The sequence below is a fragment of the Eulemur rufifrons genome, chromosome 7, assembly GCF_041146395.1.
Source record: "Eulemur rufifrons isolate Redbay chromosome 7, OSU_ERuf_1, whole genome shotgun sequence".
NCBI classification, from domain to species: Eukaryota; Metazoa; Chordata; class Mammalia; order Primates; family Lemuridae; genus Eulemur; species Eulemur rufifrons.
The window spans coordinates 229713858-229740628 of record NC_090989.1 but is presented as its reverse complement, the minus strand read 5'-3'; the positions used below and the strand labels follow the sequence as shown (position 1 = coordinate 229740628).

Sequence of the window (26771 nt, the reverse complement as noted above, 5' to 3'; positions counted from 1 at the left end):
AGACCTATTCACTTCCTAAAGGGCCCCCTCTTAATACTACTGCTTTGGCAATGAAGTTTCAAAATGAAATTTGGGAGGGTCACAAATAGTCAAACCATACCAGACACAATAAGAAGTATGAATAATGCTAATTTTTTTTATGTCAAAGGGCACTCATAAGTGGGCCCAATACCACTGCACCCTGCTATAGAAACACTGATTTTACCAAAATTGGTCACATACCAATATGGTGTTACAAGTGGGCAGGAAATGATGTGTTCTTTTGTTACTTTCCTAGACATTCCTTTTTTAAAATGGGAAAATAAGAAATATACGTCTTAAAGAGTCCTGGGTTCTGAGCTGCAAACGAGGACAATGGAACAAAATTCAAACTGAAAAGCAGTTTGTTTTTCAGGAGTGTAGTTGCTCCTAAAAGAGTGTTTAGCATCCTGAACCTTAATGTATTCCTTGTACTCAACTGTCATACTATCTTTTCCATCTACAATAACAGTAATATGTTTCCATTAAAATTGCACAAACCATCAGAAACTCCGCCGACATCAGCGTGGCCTCAAAGATGTAGAATACAACTTTTATTTTTACTAGTAACTGTCTGAATTGTCATCTGAGAATTTCCTACTCTGCTTATATATATTATCATAATAAAAGTAAAAGCTGTCCAATTTTTGCCATGCCCTAGCTTCTCTGATAAGAAGGAAGAGAAGGCAGGCTGGCTGTCACTGAGATGGCTCCCCTAACAGGCTCTGCCACACCCACCAACAGTACAGGAGGGGAGGTAAAGTCCACTGATCCACCCTTCAGAGAAAAGGGGCCAGGTAACATTCCTTTACTTGTCTCCCACAAATGCCAACAGAGACACACACTGAACATGAAATTTAATCTTCACCAGCTGGCACAAGGCATGGACTAAAGAAGGATATATATGATAAAAAGTCATTTTGCAAAGTTAAGCCTAAGACAGTGCATTAGATTCCTTAAATGTTGCATTACATCACAACAAATGGGTGTGTTTCACCATATGCTTCAAGAATTCCTAATTGTTTGCTTTACAGTTTTAAAGAAACTTCCTTGCATTTAAATTTTAACACTAGGAAATATCTTTATGCAAGATTTTTAATTTTTCATTTCATTTCCCGGGGGAGCTAATTTTGAAACAAAAATACACTCAACTTTTATCATCCAGAAAAAAATATGAATATTTACTTTTCCTGGAATTACTACCAGTGTTTTGTTTAGTTGAAAACAGAAATAAAACCATCAGTTACTGAACTAAAGATATGTCTCAATCATTTCAGTTTTCACTTTCCAATTTGTTTCAGAGGGAAGATTGATATGGCCAATATTTTGTTTGCTTGTTATTTTTCTTTTGTTTAATTTCTCAATGTATTGAAAGTGTCCACTGATTTGCAACAATACAGAAAAGGTACCATATGAAAATTCCAAGAATAGAATATAATTTTGAAAACATCAGCAATAGAAATGTTGGTAAGAAAATTATTCTTTCCTTATTTCTTCATCAAAATCAATACAAAAAGAAAGGGAAAAATCATAATTCATAGGGAAAACAAACACTTATCTCCAAGAGCAATTATCAGTTCAGAAGACACTAATACATTCTAAATTGGTTACAATCCAGTTACTGGGGAATGAAACAAACATTTTAAGCAGAAATGTCGTTGGACTATAGCAAAACAAAAATTGGTTAACACACAAAGCTGCAAATATACACATTCTCTTTCTTCCATCAATTACCCTTCAGATACAACGAACAATTTTGTACGTGGGTTTTCTGTACTCTTGATCTACTCCATTCACATACATTAATGAGCATTGCTGTTTTTATATACTGTGTTTGGTCGAGGTATTTGTATTCATTCATTCTTCAGTGAACACCAGGACTGTGAGCTACTGGAACTCTGCCTCAGAGAACACATCCATGTGCAGCACGTTGAGGAGTGCTAGCATTGTCTGTGCACTTTCTCATGCAGGCTTCAGGACAACCCTGGGAGCCAGTATTGTCAGGCCACAGGTGAGGGGTAAAGGATGCTGCCTGCAAGAAGGAATAGCAAACCTCAGCCAGGCGGTATGAAGTGTTCAACAGTCTGGCAGGAGCAGGTCCACTGCAGAAAGAGGACTGTCAGAAACACAGGCTGGTAGGAAAGGAGGTGGGAGGGAGAGCAGGAATAAGGCTGGCAGGTAACAGGTAAGCACCATGCAGGCCCCTGCATGGCTCTGCCTGCACCTTGAGAAAAACCTCTTCCCTAAGGTCACCTGCCATCTCGCCCTTCTGTCCGAACCTCCTATGACAAACCTTGACAGATGGTTTTGCTAGCATCTATTAATAGTTTCGGGTCTAGGTATCCACCTTCCTTGCAGACCTCAGAACCCTGGGACCTGACCCAGGGTCTGGGCAAAAGCAGGGCGATTGGGGCCGGGGGATGGGTGTCCTTCCTCCCTTAGGATCAGTGCCCAGCCCCTGCCATCCCCTCCCTCACCTCCAGTGCCAGCCTCCTTCCCCTAGGTTCTTCTGCAGGACAAGAAGCAGCCAGCTAGGTCACACGAGTTCATAAATAACCCCTTTCCCCATACCTCAACAAAAGCTCCATGGACAAAAATATTTTAAATAAGAGTCTAGATATAATAAATTATTTTAGAGATCTCACGTCAACCCCCCCCCCTTTGCTTTAAACATTAACATTTTTATATGACTGCTAACATTATTAAACAGGCCTGATTTGCCTAGCAAAGGTAGGAAGTGAAATGTACCATGAGACGAATGGGCATGAATTTCAACTATTTGACAATATTAATTCTAAAATACCCTAATATACGAGCATATTTTCTTAACCAAGATACGCAATACATCAATATCATTAGCTAGCTTAACAGCTCACAGTCATCATTATAAATATCACATATGTTTACATACACTCAGGGATTATTGATATTTACACTCTTGTTTGAAGCTGAAAATGAGTAACTTACCCAAAGCCTCAAATCTAGCAAATTACAGAAACTTCAATCTATCAGATTCCTCATCATGGATCTTTTTCTATGCTCTTTTAACCTCAATTTTAAAAGATTTTTTTATGAATAGAGCTATACATACTTTTAAGTAAATTTACTTTAAAATCAATATTTATATGCAAAATACACTGAGACAGTCTTTCTTTAAAAAATCAATTAATTTTTTCATTACACATGTATCTGGTTGCTATAGAAATATATTAAAGATAAAAAATTAAAATCCTGCCAATGATGATGATGCTAAAATTTAATGAACACCTTTGTATAATATAATTTATAATATATGTATATGTTCAAACATGAGGGGAAACTCTTGTATTCTGTAACCTGCTTTTAATCTGTAACATGTTTACATGTATCAATAAATACACATCCACATCATTTTTTTTTTTTTTTGAGACAGAGTCTCACTCTATTGCCCAGGCTAGAGTGAGTGCCGTGGCGTCAGCCTAGCTCACAGCAACCTCAAACTCCTGAGCTCAAGCGATCCTCCTGTCTCAGCCTCCCGAGTAGCTGGGACTACAGGCATGCGCCACCATGCCCGGCTAATTTTTTCTATATGTATTTCTAGCTGTCCATATAATTTCTTTCTATTTTTAGTAGAGGTGGGGTCTCGCTCTTGCTCAGGCTGGTCTCGAACTCCTGAGCTCAAACGATCCGCCCACCTCGGCCTCCCAGAGTGCTAGGATTACAGGCGTGAGCCACCGCGCCCGGCCCACATCATTTTTAATACTGATTTTTAATACTAATATCATGAATGGATGCACCATAAGTTATTCAACCATTCCCTTGTGTTAGAACATTTACGTATGTGCTCCAAATTTTTCACTTCCATAATCAACACTGTGAAGACTATCCAAAGAAATGCGTTCTGGTGCCACTACTAATTGTTTCCATAGGACAAATTCCCAGGTGTGGACACAGGGTCACAGGCACACAGCTCTAAGGCTAGGGGCCTTGGCATTCTCTGGGTCACATTAATCTGCGCAGTCACTGACTGCACTGGGTGTTTCTATTTGTCTTCTTTGCCCTCTGAGAGCTGAGAAACGGCACTCATCTCTTTGCATTTCTATGACTGCTAATGAGATTAAAACTAAGGATATGTAGTTATCAGCTAAATATATTTGTGATTTGGTAAACTGCAAGTGACCCACAATTGTGTCTCTCGGTACTTTAATTTTTTTTTTTTTTTTTTTGAGACAGAGTCTCACTCTGTTGCCCAGGCTAGAGTGAGTGCCGTGGCGTCAGCCTAGCTCACAGCAACCTCAAACTCCTGGGCTCAAGCGATCCTCCTGCCTCAGCCTCCCGAGTAGCTGGGACTACAGGCATGCGCCACTATGCCCGGCTAATTTTTCTATATATATATTTTTAGTTGTCCATATAATTTTTTTCTATTTTTAGTAGAGACGGGGTCTCGCTCTTGCTCAGGCTGGTCGGTACTTTAATTTACTCCTCTATAAGCTGGGGGTAAAAACACTACCTGATAGGAATGTATAAAAATTACAAAAGTTGATGTAAGTTAGGTTTTATGCCTGACACAAAGAAAAGACTCAATAAACTTTAGCCATGCTAATTCTTAGTGAATTAAGAATGAAAAATTCTTTATATATTAATGTAGTGTTGCTCCTCAACTTGACCACTGAAGTACCACGAATGGCTAAAAAAAGAAACTGATAACCTCATGGCATCTGAAGGTGAAGCAACATCCCAGGTGTACCAAATTTCCTGAAACTATCCAGTTTAATTTTAAAAATTCATGTAAATTTTCCATTTAGCCCCAAAATATATCAATATTTGAATAAATTTTTTCACTAATTTGCTATTAAGTAACATTTGGAGATATACCATATTAAGGATATTAATCCACTATTTCTCATGTAGTGCAAGTAGTTTACTTTTTTATTTAGTTTGCAATTTTTAAAAATATAGTTTAAATCTTATTCTCTTTTCATTCCTAGTATCTACCAATGGATAGAAAGTCTTGGAAAGTCTTCTTCCACTTGAGAATGAGATAAATATTCCCCTATATTTTCTTCTAATGTATTTAACATTAACTATTTCAGCCATATAGAATTTTTAAAATGTGAGATGGAAATCTAAATTTATATTCCCTCACTTGCCACCCAGCACCACCTCCTTATGCATTGGCAAACTTACTCTAAAATAATAAAGGTTTTTAAATGAACCTTTAATTTATTTTAGTTTTGTATATTTAGCTGCCTTTTTAATTAAATGTTTTACAAAAACTGGCATATTAAAAATAAAAATGGAATCTTACTTTTATTTTTTTTATGTATAGATAAAAACTGGAGAGCATTCTATCATTTTGGACACAACACTTAAAACAAGAACTCTTTGAAACATCAGACAGTGGCAAAGATCCATCTACACCTCTGGTGATTTTTCATGGGTACTGCTGAATAGCTTGAGTTTATAAAATTAAATTTCTATCTCCAACACACATCAATGCCACTGGATGTACTAGATCAAATGGTCACATCAAATGGATGTGCCAGATTGATGGTCTGTAGCACTAAAGAAATGTGCTATGTTCACAATCCTCTTTGGTCCACATTAAGGGGGCGAGTGCTGCACTCTGCAGCTCTCTGTCCCACCTCCTACCTGCACAACGACATCTGCTCTCTTAGCCATAGCCGGAGAATCAAGGACTTCCTCCCACCAGCACAGAACTAGTGGACAAAGAGCAGACCCTTCTCCCTTGCCTGTGTATATCCAGTTGATTAAAGAATTACATTCTTTACTTTCCATCACTCTCATGTAGGTTTTAGCATTTTTCAATATGTTTTGTGTATTTGCTTTATTTTTAAAAGAGTGAATTATCAAAAAACAAACAAAAAATCAAGTGTCTGGGACAGAGCTGGTGGGCAAAAATGGCAGCCTGCACTTACAGTAACTTCCACAGCACAATTTGAGATGAAGGGAATTCCAAATTGCTTTTAAAAGTTTAATAAATACCAATGTCTCGCGGAAGGGAAAAAGACACATTTATTACATGCCATGTGTCAGTCACTATTCCAGTAATTTACATTAATTACCTCATTTAATCATTACAACTAACTTATCGTTATTATTATAGATAATCCATATTTAGAGATGACTTGCCCAAGATGATGCTATCTGTAAATGACAATGCCAGGATGCAAACCCAGGCAGACTAAGTGAAGTGTCCTCTCTTCACCACTAAAATCCACATAACATCCCCAACTAGGCTCTGCACCTCCCCCTTCCAGGAACTTAGCAATGACTGGCCTCAGTAGGACAAAGTCAGCGCTACGAAGAGTGTGTCCTCCCCAGAAGCTCCTATCACACCGAGTCACATGGGGTGTTCCACCGGTTCTCATAGATACGTGAAGCACAACGGGGCAGGGGCAGGTCCTTCTACAGAAGCCCCTTTCCAGCTGTGCCCCACTCAAGCCTCACTCTCGGTAGAAAAATGAGTGCTGGGGGGCCTGCACACACTGCGACTAGTCAGGCTGTAACCTTCCCCCCATATATTCCATTTTATTTTTGTACCATGTGTAACCAATTGTGTCCCCTTCGCACAGCAGCTATGCTACGCAACACGTCAGCATCAGACACATGAACAGCTTGCAGCAGATTTGAAAACACATTATAAGCTCATTTCACAAAAGAGAGTACTTCAATTTCATATTTTAGGTTAAATCCACACACTTAACTATGTAGAAAATGAACATTTCATTTAAGAAACAACTAATCTAAAGGGAATATAAACAATAGTATAAATATTCCTTACTACATTAAGTTACATTTATTTTATCATCTTGTCTTCAGTATAAAACATATTGATTACAAATGTATAATAAATAAATATCGCCTAAGTCTCTCTAGGTCAAATGGTATAAGAGAGAACAATTCCTTCCAGAGGTCTTTGCAGGAAAAAAAATTTATGAAGAGACACTGCCCTCTTCTGGTAATTGATCCACACTGTCCATAAATCTTTGAGAACAAAAGTAATGAAATACATTAATATTTAAGTACCATAGTCCATGATACAATTTACAGTCTAATAGTGAGTTTTGATTGTATAGAAATGTTAAACACACAGTATATGTCATATCAAAAACCAATATGCAATTTCAATCTTTCTAAACAACAATGAATAAAGAATACTGTTCTACTTGAATATAGTTTCAATGCAGAATTCCATTTTAATTCTTTCAACAATATTTTGAACTGTTAATGTGAATAAATGCTGTTTATTTCCATTTTATAATCAATGAATGTCCCTTAATTAGATATCAACTAGTAATTACAGAGTAAATCTTTAAGTGCTGAAGATGTCCTGTGAGCATATATGGATATATGTTTATTACCCCTACTCTAAAAGTGAATTGGCTACAAGTTAAATATTCTAAAGTAAATAGATTTTAGAACATCTCTACTATGTGTCTATATGACACATTTAGATATCACTTCAGAGCTTATACAGATAGTATTAAAAATTTTAAGAATATTAACAATAACAATATTCGATTTTTTTCAAATAACTCAATACCTGAAAACAATCTTGCAAAAATATTTCCAACAGCATAGCAGTAGATTGTACAAAACATGAACGTTTGCCTTTATATACCTCAAGTTCATTCCACCAGCCATAGGCTGCCACAATTAAACATGCATATCTTTCTATTTCTTTTTCTGCCAACTTACATATTTTAAAATTGTTTTTTAAAAAACGTAGCAGCACACTATACAACTATTTGTTAACTACCCTTCTAGTTTTTTGCATAAAAATATATTCTGAAGATCTTTATCACATCAATACATACACCCCACTGTTTTTAATAGCTGCATAGTAGAGATGTTCTAAAAATATATTTAGTCAATCCTTTACTGCTTGTAACCATATTTTCACAATGGTAAAATGGGGCAGAGGTGTAATAAATATCCTTGTTTAAAACTGGTTATAAGGATAGTTTCCAGAATCCTTGATCTATATCATAAATCTGAGATTGTTTCCAGGAAATAAAATACAGTGTAAGTCACCCATTTAAATAAATAATACTGCACAGTACAATTTTCACATTTGCCATACTGACATTTAGAGGGAACTTCATTTTAAAACTCACTTGAGTCTACAAGTGCACACAAATAATTATAAAATATAGGTAATGTCAAACATTTTTAGTGACTCAAAGAGACATTTTCAAAATCGAAAATCTGTACCTATACAGAAGGAAAATATGGATCATAAATATATGGGAAAAAATTATGAGTTGTTATGGTTTCAATAAAATATTCACTTTATATTAAAAAACTATAATAAGCTCATAAAAATAATGATTGAGTGACCCCAGAATGCCACACTCTTACAACCACTAAGCACCCTATTGATCCTTCTTCATTATACAGCTCTTATTTTTACCACAGTTAATATCCTAACCTGAAAATACAAACAACTCTATCTATAAACAGCACATTTCCTTGAAGTTCAATCTTGCTCATCTTTGTTAAGTAATCTGTACCACTTCAATAATTAGTTCTGCTATGGACTTAAACCATACAAGTGGTATAAAACGGCTAACTTTGTCCTCCTTCCACTTAGCTATAAATGTCTCTGAAACTCTACTAATGAACACCACAGCAAGCGACACTCAACCTGTTGGGAAATTCTCTCTCATTAAATTTACTGAAGCACATACTCTGTGGTCTGCACATCTCCACACACGTGCTTTGTAAAACCACAGACCTACAGATAAGAACTGACCTTTAACACATTTTTCCCCTCGTAATTCGCCCAGTACCAAAGCGTCTCTGTTAGATGTAGAGCTTAGTGCATAAATGAGTGATTAATCTATATGTTTGTCTTCACTTTCTGCTGAACACTGATTTCCCTCTGCGTTCCAAGTCTACTTTCCCAAAATTGTGCTTGCCTTGACCTTTGCATTCCTAGCTTTTGTCCCACATCAAAACCGTAGTGTCTGGAATGGGCCTGATTTCACTGTCATTGCATCTAGTAAGACAGGTGGAGAAACACTGTCTCTTGACCCCGTGTGTTATGATGACATTCCTGCTCTATTAAGACAACTCAAAAGCATCCATTTGTCAGAGGCGGGCCCAGAGGATACATAGGCAAGGATGAAATTAACAGAATATAGCTTCCCCAAGAAGAATACAGAGCCCCAAGAAAGGCTTCATGGCAGAGATGGGATACTATGCTAAACTCTTAAGGATGGTGAGAAATTCAACAAGCTTTTGCAAGCTATCTGTCCATATGGAATGAATAACCTGTACAATGAAAGTCTGGGGCACAGAGAGCAGTATGACAACCAAGCTAACGAACAATAAGGGGAGAACTAGGAAACAGGGCTAGACATGTAGGTCTGGAGCCTGGAAACAGTTAAGAACCTCCTTGTTCCACTGCATTGTGAAAGGAGCCATGGGAAAGATAATCCTTATTCCCTGACATGATGGTCCAGACAGGACATAATCCTACCTAAAATCTCTGCAACTCCCACAAGTGTGTGATTCTCATTCCCCATTTCCTTGCAGTTACTAACAATGTAAGTCTTAACACAAAAAGGACGTCTACAACTTCCTACAGAACAGATGGAACCTTCTAGAATTGAAAGAATCATTTAATGAAGTATAAAATACAGTGGAAATTTTGAACAGATTAGACCAAGCAGAATAAAGAATTTCAGAGCTTGAAGACAAGGCTTTTGAATTAACCCAGTCAAAAATAAGGAAAAAAGAATTTTTAAAAAATGAACAAATTGTCAAGAAACAGGGGATTACGTAAGATACCAGAAGATAAGAATTATAAGTATACCTGAAAGAGAAGAAGAAAAAACAAAAAGCATGGGAAATCTATTTGAGGGAATAACGGAGGAACACTTCTTCCCTTCCCTGGTCTTGCAAGACTTAGACATCTAGATCCAAGAAGGTCATCAAACTCCTAGAAGAGGTACTGTAAACAGGACATCTCCAAGGCACATAGTCATCAGTCTGGCCAAAATCAAAGTGAAGGAGAAAATCCTACAAGCTATGAGAAGTAACTTACAAAGAAAAATCTATCACACTAACAGCAGAAGCCTTACAAGACAGAAGAAAATGGGGCCCTATCTTTAGTCCTCTTAAACAGAATTAACTATCAGCCAAGAATTCTGTATCCTGCAAAACTAAGTTTCATAAATGAAGGAAAAATAAAGACTTCCCCAGACAAACACAAAGGGAATTTGTCACCACTAGACTTGTCCTATAGGAAATGTTCAAAAGTGCCCCATATATGGAACAGAGCAATTAATAACCACCAGTGTAAAAACACCTGCAAGTAAAAACTCAAGGCTCTTACAAAACAGTAACACAAGGAGAATACAAAGTAACTAGGTAACAACATAATGACAGGAACAGTATCTCACATATCAATATTAGCATTGAATGTTAATGGTCTAAATGTCCCACTTCAAATATATGATTGACAGAATGGATTAAAAAAAAAAAAACACAACCCAAATATCTCCTGTCTCTAAGAAACACACTTAACTTGCAAAGATTCTCATAGACTCAAGGTAAAGGGATGGAAAAACAATATACCATGCAGTGAAAACCAAAAGCAAGCAGGAGTAGCTACTCTCATATCATATACAATAAACTTCAAATCAACAACAGTAAAAAAAAGACAAAGATGTTCATTATGTAATAAGGTGATCAATTAAATAAGATATAACAATTGTAAATACAAATATAACTAACACAGGAACTTGCAGATTCATAAAACAAATACTACTAGACCTAAGGAAAGTATATAATAAACAGCAACATAATAATATTCAGGGAAATCAACACTCCACTGAGAAAACTAGACAGATCACTGTGGTATAAAATCAACAAAGAAACACTAGACTTAAATAAGACTCTAGAACAAATGGACCTAACAGACATTTTCAGAACACTATACCCCAAAATTGCAGAATATACACTCTTCTCACCAGCACACAGAACATTTTCCAAGATAGACCATATCCTAGGCCACAAAACGAGTCTTAGCACATTTCAAAAAACTGAAATCATACCATGTTTCTTCTCAAACCACAATGCAATAAAACTAAAAATCAATTCCAAGAGGAACTCTCATAAATACTACATAAATATGCAGAAAGTAAACATGTGGAAAGTAAACAACCTGCTAAATGATCTTTCACTCAGTGATGAAATCACGATAGGAATAAAAAAATTTTTTGAACTGGAGGATAATGGCGATGACACAAACTACCAAAATCTCTAGGAAAGAGACCAAGCAGTGCCAAGAGGGAAGCTCAGAGCACTAAATGCCTACATCAAAAAGACAGAAAGATCACAAATTAACAACCTAATGTCACATCTCAAGGAACCACTAATCTACAAATTTGCCCACAGACTCTTTGGAGTGACTGAGATAACAGGTACCCAAGAATGGGATACATGATGCCAATGGAAGACAATTCCTTCCATAGTGGTGCCTGTTTCAGTTTACACTGTGGAGTTTTCACAAATAAGAAGTACCATTTACTTCAAAGCTCAATAATTATAACATCTAAGAAAATAAATCTGATCCAATCAGCTATCATGTCAATCAATTCCTGACAGTAAATACAGAAAATAAATAGGGGGGTGTGAGGAAGTGTTCTCTTATCATGAAGTCAACACAAACTGCATCATATTAATCTAATACAACTAAACTTGAAATGTGCTCTTTGTAATTCTAGGTTTGTAAACTTCCCAACCTCAAAATGCTTCTTTGAAAATGCAATGAATTGCATCTTACCAATTTTCATGGTAAGTAATTTCACATCAGTGACTCAGTCATTGAGTTTGGACTCTGGATTCTCTCCTACATAACTCACAGAGTGGATATATCCAGAAATATGGGTCCAAACTACATTTCTTCCTTTTTTTTCATTTTCATATAGGCCACTCTAACTGGCAGGATCGTCGATGTGAACATAAGGTAGTAATAGCAACTGAATAAGAATCTGTGCCTGGGACCAAAACTTTTCAGTCTAAGTGTCTGAATAAATCACAGACTGATTTAATTTTGCCACAGACATCTTCCATCTCAACACCACCAACCAAACATGTCGGTATAGCAACTGGACCAAAAAGCACCATGAATTGATCATAACGACCCTGCACTATAGAAATACCAGTGTATAGATACACTGCTATAATGTAAACCTACCCACAAATCTGAGAATAGCAGTCATGCATTAAGAAGTCTTAGTTTTCTCAAATTAACCATTTTATTGCTTAGGACTCTGCATTAATTCCAAAAGTCATGAGTCTAAATGGCACCAAAATTCAGAACTTCTCTAACATTCTCTCTAATCAAATGTGAAAGACTAAAGCATAAAACCATTTTCTAAAAATTACAACCACATACATAATAAATATGCTCCCCAAATTAATGGCTGTGGTTGTAAGAGAAAGAACCTAGACATCTCAGAACATTCAATTCAATGTTCACTAGAGTTAGTATTGGCTAAAATACATATCAGAGAAGATATATACATATATATATATAAAAAACTGGAACCCGTTTCCCTGACCCAGGGTTTTTTCATGTGTGTATTTTTTTTTTTTTTTTTTTGAGACAGAGTGTCACTCTGTTGCCCAGGCTAGAGTGAGTGCCGTGGCGTCAGCCTAGCTCACAGCAACCTCAAACTCCTGAGCTCAAGCGATCCTCCTGTCTCAGCCTCCCGAGTAGCTGGGACTACAGGCATGCGCCACCATGCCCGGCTAATTTTTTTTCTATATATATTTTTAGCTGTCCATATAATTTCTTTCTATTTTTAGTAGAGGTGGGGTCTCGCTCTTGCTCAGGCTGGTCTCGAACTCCTGAGCTCAAACGATCCGCCCACCTCGGCCTCCCAGAGTGCTAGGATTACAGGCGTGAGCCACCGCGCCCGGCCCATGTGTGTATTTTTTTTAATTAGGAAGTTATCAAATATAAAATACAGGTGCAAAGTGGGGTTTAGAATATTTGTTTCTTCATAATCTTTCCCCTCATCTATTCTGTCAATCTCCTGCCAAGACAGCCTCCAGTGTGTGTCTTTATTGTCATATTGATACTGTATTTGTTTGTCCTCAGCGTACCATACCATGCTCCGAAAGAGGAGATCTTGCATTTAATATAGGTGATATATATACTCTTTGGTGGTTTACTTTAAGAATCACATCAAATTAAAGGATATTTTAAGCACCATCTGCTCTCTTGCAACAATGGGCAATAATTTCCTGATTCCCCATGTTTTAAATTAATAGGTTCTTGTATGATTACTGCAGTTGATATTTTGTTGTGTTGGGTTTGTTTTGTTTTATCTTGTTTTGTTTAATGTAGCCCACCTTGCCTACGTGCATACTTAGAGACCCAGCTGGGGTTTTTTTCCCCTTTGTTACTCCTATTTGAATTTCCCATTATCTTAGAACTCCTGACTAAAGCCATGTATTAATAGTTACTTTTTCCTGTCATGTCTTCCAAATTCAATGGACTACTCCTTTATGAAGCCAGAGAAATGTGTTTCTAAAGGAACTTATTAAAGTGTATTTGAACAATATAATCCTTCAAATATACACAGTTGCAAAAGCTGTCCTTCATTAAAAAACAGAAACTACAAAGGCATTATAAATCTCCCCCAGTATTAACTGTAGTGGAATAAACTGAGATGGCAGGTGTGGGCACAGATCATCAACAAAGACAGGACTGGACGGGTGCTCGAGCACCAGGCCCACCTACCATCTGCTCTGCACCAAGGGAATGCAAACAGAGCCATGAACTACGGCATTTGTTTTCAACGTTCTGATTTGTTAACAAGATCTGTGCAATGAACTCTTATGCACTACTGTGGTTCTGTGATGCCCCTCAGAAAAAAACTCCACTGCAAACCACCTGTCATATTCTGTTGGGATAAGCAACAAGATTTATCTAATAAATATCTACACCCTAAAAATGCTTTACTTGCCATAAATGAAAGATACAGTAAATGGAATAATACATTAAAAGGAAAGATAGTGCAAAACAATATGTACAATATTGATCAAATTTGTGTAGATTTTTTAAAAAGATAATGAAAGGCTATATGATGAACTGTTAACACTCTTTTACCTTTAATGAACTGGGAAGAATGTCATTAAATATTTTTCTTTTATTTTTACAAATTTTAACAATGGATATTTGGGTGGTAATATTAAGAGCCATAGTGATTTCCTTTCAGATGCTTTTCTGTAAAATTAAAATATTACAGTACATGGACATACCATATTTATTCAGTGATTCCCGTATCACTGGACATTTTAGTTATAATTCGATTTTCACTGATGAAACTAGCACAATAATCATCTGCTCCCTGCATTTCTGTTTATCTCCCGGGAGCGTAGAAATGGGGTAAAGAGCATGAAGATGTTCACAGGGACTGATGCACAATGCCTACCTGCTTTTTAGGATGCTAATGGAGGAACAGAGTGCCCAATCTACCAACTATATTGTCCTGAGCAATGGGAATTTTCCTTTTATCTTTGCTAATATGATAAGAAAAATAAAATCCTTCATTATTACTTTGAGTACTATATACGTTTGAACATTTTTTCAATTTTATTTACCTACAGAAAAAAGTTTTCATGCCATTTCAATAATCATCAGAACAGTCAATTTTTTAAAGAATTAGCACTCAAAATTAAAGGACAATTCTGCATTCCCTGAGACCTGGGAATACTCTGCCAAGAATCACTGAAAATTATGACTAGACCTTATAAAAAAAATCTTTTATGAAAATTTTAAAAGTGAGTTAGCTAGCAACTAGCTGGGTTTTTGTATGAATTCAATCAAAAACCTGGAGTATGTGAAACCCATGTGTGAACTACAGTAAAGCTTAGCAGTAATCTCTAACATCCACAAGGGTTTCTTTCCAAGGGTTTATAAAACATGGCCTTTCATATTCAACATAGGACACCGGAGCTCCAGTGCGTTTTTGAAGATATAAGCAATAGCTCCTTCAAATTACTCCTCTGGTAATTTGAATTTAGTGCACAGAACCCCAAACACTATTAGTTATTGTCACTTCTCTTCATACTTCTTTTCATACTGCCTTCATTTTGGTGGAAAATACACCTGAATGGGCGTGAGAAATCAGTAGAAATATATAAAGCAATCCATCTGCACAGCCTGCTGTTACCACTCACCCTGCAGACACCATCCCCACAGACACTGCTTCTCAACACCTCAGGCCTGAACTCCACCTCAGTTCCCTAGTCTTCCCCAAATTAGGATTCAGGGCGTTCCCTGGCGTAGAAATGACCCACAACCCATCAATTCTTAAAAACGTATTCAGTGGGAAAGGCATGGTATAGGGGAGTTCCCCATCAGAACTCCTCCTCACCTCAGCCCATCAGGCACAAGTGAAAGCCCTCTTTACAGGCAGGAAAATTAAGGCTCACAGAGACAAGTCATTTGCCCAAGGTTACACAACTCCTCCAACACAGAACCAGAATTCCAACCCAGGTCTGTGTGATTAGGTGGGGTTTCTGTTCACTTACACTCAAGGTAGCCATCAAGACAAATATTAAGGAAGGAAGTCTTCTGGTGATGGAACAATGAACATTTGTATTGTTGACAATGTTACAAAAAATAAAACATTGGTCTGCTTTCTCCAGGCTTTATTTTAAAGAGAACCTTTTCATCTCTTTATTCTGGTATCCAAAGCACAAGCTTTAACCTAGGTCTGGTTTCCCTTATGATCACAGGTTGCAAACTTCAGTGTTTCCATGTCTTCATCAAGAAAGATAGACAAGCTTCACATTTTACTCTCTAAAAGCAAGTTGGCATTTTCCTACATGTCCTGACTAATCCTACCCTCCTTTCTGTTTGGCCAGGACTGGCCCACTGATCTGAAATTAGACCAGTCAGGCCCACCTCTGAGCCAAGGTCAACTCTCCAAACTGAAATTCTGGAAGAAAGATAAAGTGGAGACTCAATCTAAACCTACATACACCTAACAAGTCCTCACCACCACAATGCAAAGTGTTAATAATTATTAGGCTCCTTATATATTTAATATTATTTATTTTTCATAACAACTATAAAGAAGCTATCTGTCCATTTTACATGTGTAAAAGAGAAACTTAGAGAGATTTGTTAAGTATTTGCTTCCAATCTCACAGTTAAGAAACAGAAAAGGCAGAATTAAGTGTGGGTAAGAACTTGTACCCATCACCACTATACACTATTTCCCTTATACAGGAAGAAAATAAAGCTCAGAAGAATTACATGCTCAGCCTCAGCGACAGCACAGAACTGAAATGCAGGACAAAGCATCTCGCCCTTCAGAGTCCCTACTGCCACCACAATCCACATTTGGACTCACTTGAATGATTCTGGCAGCAATCCTCTACTATACTTGAGCTGTATTTCTATTAATAATTATGTATATCAAAGGAAAATGCAAGATGTAATTAATTTTATAAAATAAATTTTTACATTACCCAGGGGACAAAAAGTATGCCAGAATTTTCCTTCCTTAACATATTTTTCTAGCCTTTTCCTAATAGATTATAAAATAATAAAAATAATTATAAGATATATATGTATACAGGGAGGGAGGTAGAGAATTACATGTGTGTGTATATATATGTTTACTAACCCTCATACTCGGCCTTCCAAAATACTGATGTCCCCAGTATTGGGATTTTGTTTCTTCTTCTTCTTCTTTTTTTTTTTTTTTTTTTTGAGACAGAGTCTCACTCTGTCATCTGGGCTAGAGTGCAGTGGCATCAGCCTAGCTCACAATAACCTCAAACTCCCGGGCTCAAGTGATCGTCCTGTCTTAGCCACTCAAGTAGCTGGGACTACAAGCATGCACAACCATGCCCAGCTAATTTTTCTATCTTTGGTAGAGGCTAACTTTTTCTACTTTTAATAGAGACAGCATCTCGTTTTTACTCAGGCTGGTCTCCAACTCCTGACCTCAAGTGATCCTCCTGCCTCAGCCTCCCAGAGTGCTAGGATTACAGGCATGAGCCTCTGCACCCAGCCTCTTCATATTTTTAATAACATCACAACACAAAGCTGAAACTTCCCTTACTTAACCATTTATTCACTGATCATACTCAAGTATGGTAAGTATCAAAATATCAACAGTAACAACTGGACATGAAACTATCATAAAAACTGCAATCAGCATTATAATCTAGAAGGTACACAAGTATTAATATTATTCTCACTTAAAGATAACACTAGAAAAATGCAAAGTGATCAACACAAATGAAAGACAAAAATAATGGCTGACAGAATTAACTGTAAGCTCTAAATTTTACAGACAGTGCCACAAAGAATTAATCAATGCTCTAAACTATACTCTTAAGTATACCCGGGAAATCCTCCCTATTAGGATACCTCGAGTATCTAGAGTGTCCAGAAGACACTCTCATTTTTCCTTCCTGGTTTCAGATAGAAGCAAAACATTACTACTGGCCATAGTTTGTAGGGGGATAAAAGGATAGTAAATTAAATATAATAGGCATAGCTACAATGGGGAGAGAACCAAGCATAGTTTAATATGCTTGCGATCATAAAATACTAGTATAGTAATATTTCTCTATTCTTACAGCATGTTCTCTTTAAACTGTGAAAAAGGTACAGAGGATTTTTAAGGCAGTGAAAGTGCTCTGTATGATAGCATAATGGTGGATGCATGCCATTATACATCTGTCTAACCCCATAGAACATACAACACCAAGTGTGAACACTGATGTAAACTACCTACTTTGGGTGATAATGATGTGTCAATGTAGAATCATCAACTGAAGGAAACGTGCCAGTCTGGTAGGCGACATCAGTGATGAGGGAGGCTGTGCTCATGTGGGGGTAGGAATATATGGGAAATCTCTGTACCTTCCCTTCAATGTTACCGTAAACCTAAAACTGCTCTAAAAATATATTTTTTTAGGCTGGGCGCGGTGGCTCACGCCTGTAATCCTAGCACTCTGGGAGGCTGAGGTCAGGAGTTCTAGACCAGCCTGAGCAAGAGCAAGACCCCGTCTCTACTAAAAATAGAAAGAAATTAGCTAGACAACTAAAAACATATAGGAAAAAAAAAATTAGCCAGGCATGGTGGCACATGCCTGTAGTCCCAGCTACTAGGGAGGCTGAGGCAGGAGGATCACTTGAGCCCAGGAGTTTGAGGTTGCTATGAGCCAAGTCGACACCACGGCACTCTAGCCCGGGCAAGAGTGAGACTCTGTTTCAAAAAATACATATATATATATATTTCTTTTTTTTTTAAGGGCACAGAAAAGATACTCACCAACACTATAACACTGTACCATCAGATCCCATGAATTACAAATAGAGCACAAAGAAGAGGTAAAGAGGGGAAAAATGCAGAATATAAAATCCCCATACTAATGAAGGTCATATTATATAAGCCACATCAGACACTTAAAATTACAATTTCAAGAACGTTAAATGAGCAATATACAAAGCAGTCTACATTTTCTTTCCTTCACGCCATAAGAATAGAGAAATATCACTGTATTACTATTTTGTGATTAAAAGCATAGTAAAATATAACCTAGACACTCGCCACAAAAATGACTCCTGATTGTTTTAATAAAGCCTGCCCAAGTTAAAGATTGTTTTGGTAGGATGCTGCCCGACTTAAGAAAGATATAATTTAATTTAGGAGAAGAACTGAAATATAAAACAGAATGAACTCCTATCATGGCAATTGTATGCTGGACAACTTAATAGTTGAGATCCATTCCAGATTAAAGGGAAATCAATTTCAAAATTCTATCATCTCTTTTGAAACTTGTTCACACATTAGACGATTCAAATGTCAGAATGCCTTAAAATTAGATAGTGAAGTAATGCTCCCGGCGTTCATAAGAGAACATTCCCAGCTCTGGGGTGCAGTTTTTCAACTTTCTGACATATCATGTTAACATGTTATCACTTAAAATAAAATTAATGCAAAATAAAAGATACCATTTTGGTGTCACCAACTATTAACTTTCCTTCCGAGAAGATAATATTATTTATCCTGCCGTAGTAAGTCTCTCTCACTGCACACACTGTGATAAATACACTGCTTCTGATGGTGTAGGCTAGATATGACTGTCCCCAAGACAATGATTCTTTTTTACTCAAGAAAATCGGTACAGTAAATAACTTTTCTTTCCTTCTAGACAATCATAGTGCTTGAGGCTGCCGAAACAGAAAAACAAAATATCTCCACAAATGTCTTCAAACAGTCAAGCTGAAAATCTAAGCCAAAGTTTCATTTAACAGCCTGTCAGTTTTCTGATGTGAAGCTAATGAATGCGGTGGCAAACAAATCCATCAAACCTAACATCAAAACAACTGCACTTCATCCCACCAAACGGAAAAATGAAATACAACCTGCGGGCCAGAGCTTTGATCCAACCCAGCCAGGAAGCGGACCTGTGAGAGCCACCACAGCAGCTGCACAGAAGTGGTCATGGACTCCATTTCACCACAGAAGGAAAGAAGACTTCAGAAAGAAACAGTCATCGCAAGCATGCACAAATGTCTTATTTCAATTGCTAGCAGAGCTGTTAACATATTTTCAAATCTCTATCAGGGAAAAAAAATAGCATTTAACTCTAGATTACTCCAACGTTCACAAATAAAGATTCCTGAAATAAATAATTAGATGGTATGTTCCACTATACCACAGCTTCGCAAGTGGAGGTTTATTAACCTTTTGTTCTTTCTGAAAGCTCCCTAAAGACAAAGAAAATATGTCTTTCTTTTTTGTGCAGAAACACAGCACAATGCCTGTTGCAGAGGAGAACTTACCTCGACTCTGCTGAGGTCAGCAGACAGGCGGGCACAAGGCTACAACAGTCCTCTCAATTTTTTTCAGTAATAATCTTGCCTCTGATAAATGAATTGGGGAAAAAGTACATAACTGCCCTCATAGGTCCTGCTAAATGCAAGACCCTTTTGTTCTGGAGCATCTTGCAGGATTTGGCTATACTATATTTGGAAATCAAGGCAAGACAGCTTGAATGATCCTCACTGAGAAGAAGAGAAGCAAAGAGAGAAAGGACAAGAATGGTAAGAGCCTGGGGCATTATCAGAGATTTTTAGAAACAGGAATGGTCAAACTAATTTCCTATCAATGCTAAGAGATAAAAGTCCCCTCACCCCCACCTCGGCCTGTTCTCCCCGTATCTTCTACACAATCTACACACCAAAAAAGATCTGTGTAAGAGAGAGATAAGGCAGTTTGTAGGGATGCTTTGGAAAAGGACCATCTGGACTGAAGCACTAAAAAACAGAATATACCCACTGGCACTGAAATATCCACAAAATAGAATCATTTTGTTAAGAATATCAAACTTCCAGGAATTTGTTAAAATTTGGAAGAAGTATATTTGGGCTTTGCACAAACAATGAAATGGGATTTCAAATCAATTGAAGCCAGATCTTAAGAGGAGGGAAGTTTTCTTAAATAAACATCACGTATCAGTAGATCAGTAATAAATTCCAACAAAAGCCACAGAAGCACCCTCTCCAGCCCTGCTCCAGGGACAGTAGCAGAAGTCTCATACTCCAACAAAAGTCAAGCAGCCAAGGGCAAAGGAAACAGTCCTTGAACCCTTGCCAGTACCAACTCTACTCTCATCCTGCTCTCATGGGACAGATTATCTTCTAAGTGATGAATTCACAGAAACGTACGTGGTGCCTGGCACACAGAATACAAGCCTAGTCTCAATAAATGGAGCTTGGTCCCCCATCTATTATCCACTTGAAGGGTCTGACTAGGTTCCCACTGACCAAAGCCTGCTGGCTTATGATCAAAAAAATCTTCTATCAGAGAACATAGGGTTATATTTTCAAAAGCTAGTTTTTTAAATAAAAAATATAGCCTTTTGTAACAGCTCTTTTCTGAGTCACCAAAGTAAAAATATTGGTTTGTAATACAGGAAATTATATATATTTCATGTCACATATGTGCATTACTTATATGCACATATAACGCGTACAGATTCCACACTCTGCACTACAAACATACAGATACTATATCAAGTGCTTTTATATACTCAAATCAACCCCAGATGACAAGTAAAGCAGGTGGCACCCCCCGCCAGTGCCTCAACTATGAATAAATGCCAGTATTTTTACAAGAATTATAAAAAGTATATCCTATGATCACTATGGATAATGACTTTTTTACTCTGACCATTTGGCATAAACTGAAGAAGGCAAAGAATTGAGGCAAACTAACAAAAATGAGCATCCTCAAAGCTAAAAGTCTTTTTATTGCAATTCATAATTAATATACTACACATTATTAGTCCTAAGCAAAACACATAAATTTGTGCCCACTGCACTAATTTACCAAGGATTAAAAAATACAACACAATACAGCAAATTCATAAGGTTAACTAAATACTCAGACTTGTAGATCAAAAATATGTGCCATATAATTGATTAAAGACACCAATATCTGGAAGAAAATGTCATCTCAGCACACTCTAATGTAAGAGAACTTGTTAACTGAGAATAGCCAAGAAAATATTAATATTAAAGGTATAATTTTAAAAAGCAAAGGATGTTTTAATGAAACCTTCAAAACTGTATCTAAATTTAGTTTCCTGTTTTTATGCAGAATAACTAAAACTGGTTACAGATTCTTACCATATCCCCATGTCAATTGTTAATTGGTGCTCTCTGTGCTAGGCAGATATTTCCACCTTCCACACCCCCAACAAAGATGTCCACATCCTAACCGTAGATATCTGTGAACATGTTATCTTACATGACAAAAGGGATTTTGCAAATTGCTTGCTCTGTAATGTAGGAGACTACAAACAAAGACTGGAGAGAGGCCTCTAGGAACAAAGTCTAGTCCCTGGCTCACAGTCAGAAAGGAAACCAGACCTTAGTTCTGCAACTGCAAGGAAGTGAATTCAGCCAACAACCTGAAGAAGCAAGGAAATGGACTCTTCCCCAAGGTCTCCAGTAAGGAATGCAGTCCTGCAAACACCTTGATGTTTGGTGGCAACAATGGGCCTATAACCTACAGAACTATGAGATAATAAATGGGCATTGCTTTAAACCACAAAGATTTCTGGTGATTTGCTACAGCAGCAACATACAACTAATCTATTCTCAGAACAGCATACACCTGGCCAAAGGAAGCGAGAGGTGATGACAACATCCAAAAATATATCAAATGCGTACAGTTAGGTCAATTTTAAATTAACTGGCCAATGAGACATTATAGCATTGAATATCTTGTACCCAGAACCAAACAAAGCATAAACCTTACTAAATTGAATGAATAGATATTCACATACATAAGTTCTTTTCTTTTCTCCTTGCAACAAATCTATAGGGTAGAGAGAGGTGCTTCTAATTTATATATGAAGAATAACTGACTTTCCTGTTGTTACATGGCTAGCCCAGTAGACAAGCTGGGCCTCAGATCCCTGCCTCCTCCAAGGTGCACCACTTCCTAATATTCCCACAATTGTGATGGGCTCTATCAGCTGGGATTGCATACAGCAAGACCACAGATCTCTCTTCTGTGGCTGCACTCCACTCTGACTCTACTTCCACGTGGAAATGTGGAAACACTCAAACACTCGTGGTATTTTAGCTACTCCCCAAGGCTGAAAGGTCCTCTTTTAGCCAATACCATGAACTAGTTCTGAAACCTGTACTGAGCAAGCATCAAGCAATTGTTGTGATGATATGAACATATGATAGCCTATGCCAACAATGAAAGGTGCATACCATAAAACATCAGATTTTTTTTTAATTTCGTGGCTACAACACTGTCAATGAAGATGCAAGCATGACATTTCTGCAAAAGCCCTGCAGTAGCTGGACAAGGTAATATGCTGAGTATGCTATTCATTATTAGGTTTATTACAACACACAGGATGTGTAATGGGAAGAAGCAGTTCTGTTCTGTTCTTTCTAAATTACCCCTCATAAATAGAAATTACTCAGAACAGTAAAGTCTTCTAGTAGTAGGGCTTTCTTTTACATCAAGAAATCATTCAAATGCTTCCTGGGCTGCCAGGAACCCTTCCTGGGTTATTTATATTTTAACATACTATGAAATTTTCTAAATACACATGTAAATTAAATCTACAGTTGTCCTCCCAGAATATAATTTCTATCCAAGTCCACTCAGTGGTTCCACATGCAAGTTTTATCAATGTAGAATGAATGATACTCAGTTATGCCATACAGTGGCCAAGATAGGCCACATAATCTTTATCTAACATGTTCTACTAAACGTATATCAACTTTACATGCTGTGTAAAACACAGTTTCATTTACAAGCTGCCCTCTGCCAGCCTGCACTTTTGCTACCGGAAAAGCGACAAACCTAATAGAAACTACCACCACTTTGAAGATGTCCTCTGGTTAACACCATAGGGGGAAAGTAATTAAATTTCATAGAAGTTGTTGCCTGTAAATCAAAATACATAGTATGTGGACTAAATTAAATATATGGGCAGGAGATGCAAACTTTTATACCAAATTTAACATGAAAATATATTTCCTGTTAAAATATCTTCTACATTATTACTTTTAAGAAATTCATTTCTGCACTAAAGGCAGTTTTAATTATTTCTACGATCCTCCCTCAATCTCTTGTTACAATTTTACCAGACACTCCCTTCAGTAAATTGTTGTTTTCTAAGCCATGAATTGAACAGGGAGAGATCTGAGTCTATCTAACATGGAGCCACATGAAACCACTGGCAAATCTTGCAAAAAACTAATTGTTGGCCTTAAGAGTGAAAGCAAAAACCTATTGCATAAAATTACCTAATAGGATAAATTGTTCCATGTTAATCTCAAAACAGAAAAATGTAGCCACGATTGGTAATATAGCCTATGTTAAAAAAAAAAAAAAATGTATCTGGTCTAAAATAAATTACTGTGATGAGAGGCACACCATGTCAATGAGGAAATAAAGTAAATGCTGCACACGATCTTTGGCTTCCCACTACAATAACAAGAATACACATTTAATTTATGCTTTATTTTTGAGGTATAACTTACCAGTTTAGCAACTTTTCCATAGTCAATCCATCTGACAGTAGCAAAATTTGTAGATTCTGCACAGTTGAAACCATGATTAAAACCAGCATGGTAGCCATATGGGAAAGTGATCATAAATTCACCAGCCTCCTGTGTGATCTGCCAGGAAGGAAACATATAATATTTTGTAGTAATCAGACTTCCCAAATTGTGAATACAATTAAAATATATTTTTTAGCAAAAACAAAAAACAATTGCTATGACATCAGAAAGAAGTTCCCCAAGATTCTTTACTTAATCCTTTAATAGTGTTTTTCAGGAAACTTTTAAGAGACTTGTCCAAATAGTATATGACCTTCTAATACTTGAGTTCAATTGTTCAAACCATAATTAAAAATATCCTATTTTATTTAAAAATATCTTCAAGTTATTCAAATAAATTTGTTCATATTAGTTATCAATGTTTACATTTTAATGCTTTACAAACTTGCATTACCAGAGTTATATATAAAAGACATATCATAACTGACATTGTTGCAGTTAGAGATGAAAAAACTGGACAGGCTATATTATAAATTCTTCTTAATACAGAGTTGGTGGTTATTTGTCAAGTTATTCTTTCATAGCACTTTGAAAACATTCAATTGTATTCCATTAATAGTAAAACTTTTATTCAAAGAATTATTCAAATATATTTATATATGTATGAGTACATTTTTAAATTATAATAACTTACATAAATAAGAAGCCTAAAAACAAACATGAAAGATATACTTACTCTGTTCCTATTTTTTAAAGACATTTATTTTTTTATAATCACCAAAGCAACATAAAATATACCATAGATTAGAGAAAAAAGTAAAGCAAATTTTTAGTTACTTATTTTTAAAAATTTATCTACTCAATACTAGATCATAAAATGTATTACTCACTCCTTCAAATGGAGTAAAGCATATTTGTTTTCCATTATCTGATCTTAAAATATTTCTAACCCAGCAACCATTGGAGTGAAGTCCTTTGTATCTCTAAATTCTTTACGCTGGTACCAAGTAACATAAACAATGCTCATAGCATTTGGGCACTGAAGCATAGTTTCTCCTTGATAACATTTCTAATATATCTGTTCACAGTCAGAGCCTGTATTCTCCAATCGTTCCGATAATCAAAATTATAAAACCACACTTTTAATTATCCTACTGGCTAAAACAAAATGTATTTACATTTTCTTTAATTGAGATATAATTTACATACAGCAAAATGCTCAGATAAATGCACAGATTTGGTCAGTTTTGACAAATGCATACACCCATATAACCCATACGCCCATCACTTCCATGACCCAAGAAAGCCCCCACATGCCTGGCCTTGGCAATCCCCAGGCCACCCCTACTCCCACCCCAGTAACAAACACAGCTCACCATTGGTTAGATTTGCCTGTCCTAGGACTTCATAAAAAGGAAATCACACAATTTATTTATGCTCAGCATGTTTGAAGATGCATTCCTTCTCTTACATATAATCAATAGCTCACTAGTATTTACTGATGTTCCATTCTATGAATATATCATGTTTTGTTTATCCTTTCACCTGCTGATGAAGGTTTGAATTGTCAAGTGTTTGCTTTACAGAATTAAAAATATAGTTGAGCTCAACAAACCAACCTCTGGTACGTGACTGATAATTAGGAATTTCTCTAAAATCTAAAACAAGTATGGTTTTCAGAAGGAACTAAAAATGAGAGAGAAGAATTAGGGTGAAACACCCCTAGGTGCTGTCACCTAACCCAGGAATTAGATGTGATCACTCACTCTGTTGGTCCACCATTGGAATGGATTTGTGTACTTCTTAAGGAGAAATATAAATTTCTTACATTATTACCACCTTTATTCTTTGCTTCCCTATTACCTCCTACCCCATGACTTCTACCCTGAATTGTTAAAGTGCCTTGAAATCAAAGAGTATATTTTATTTATCATTTATGTTCCACCATAGTATTCCATTATAGTCCTATTGGTCTGACTGTAAATGATCTTAAGAAAGCATTCATGAATGTTTATAGAATTTCACCATCAAAATAGACATAAAATATCTTCAGGGATGTCCCAGCCAAGTACTCAGATCACAGGCAGAAAAAAATATAAAGAAAACATAAAAACAAGATTAATATTCAGCATGCAAGACTGTCAAAACTAGAATAGATACCATTTTGTTTATGAATAAATGAGAAAATGGAGAAAGAATCTATCATAATATTAATAAAAAATAAAATTCAGAGGCGATTCCACAATGTAACTCTCACTGTCAGAATATTTCCCTTATACATACTCTAAATTAAAGCCAAGGTAGTACCCTTTCTGAAGGTATTCAACTAGAGTAAATGATTCCCATGGTTCATTTCAGTCCTAACATGGTAGGAAATGAATACATGAGGAATTACATGTGGGTAAACATACATGAGGCACACTGTAGAAATACAGGTGCACACACTGCAATCCAATTGCCATTCTAGAGATGCTAACCTGGTGTGGGGAGAGTACTTTTTTCCCAACAATTCTGAAATTTGCCTCATGACACCCCCTTCCCACCAACGAAACCCCAGAAGAATGTGTTCTGCAATCAATGAGCAGCAGTTCAGCTGACACCTGGCAAAAGAGACAGGCTTACCACTGGCCAACATGGTGCCAGTTTCAATGCT

General features: G+C 36.6%; 1 protein-coding gene across 2 annotated transcripts in view; it reads right to left on the bottom strand.

Moving 5' to 3' along the window:
- KDM4C (lysine demethylase 4C) overlaps window positions 1–26771 on the bottom strand; it is a 355559-nt gene that overhangs the window by 223646 nt on the left and 105142 nt on the right. For both annotated transcript variants that reach the window (XM_069476472.1, XM_069476471.1), the window contains one exon: window positions 24098–24235. In XM_069476472.1, the coding sequence (XP_069332573.1) occupies window positions 24098–24235 (138 nt within the window). The remainder of the gene's footprint in view (window positions 1–24097; window positions 24236–26771) is intronic.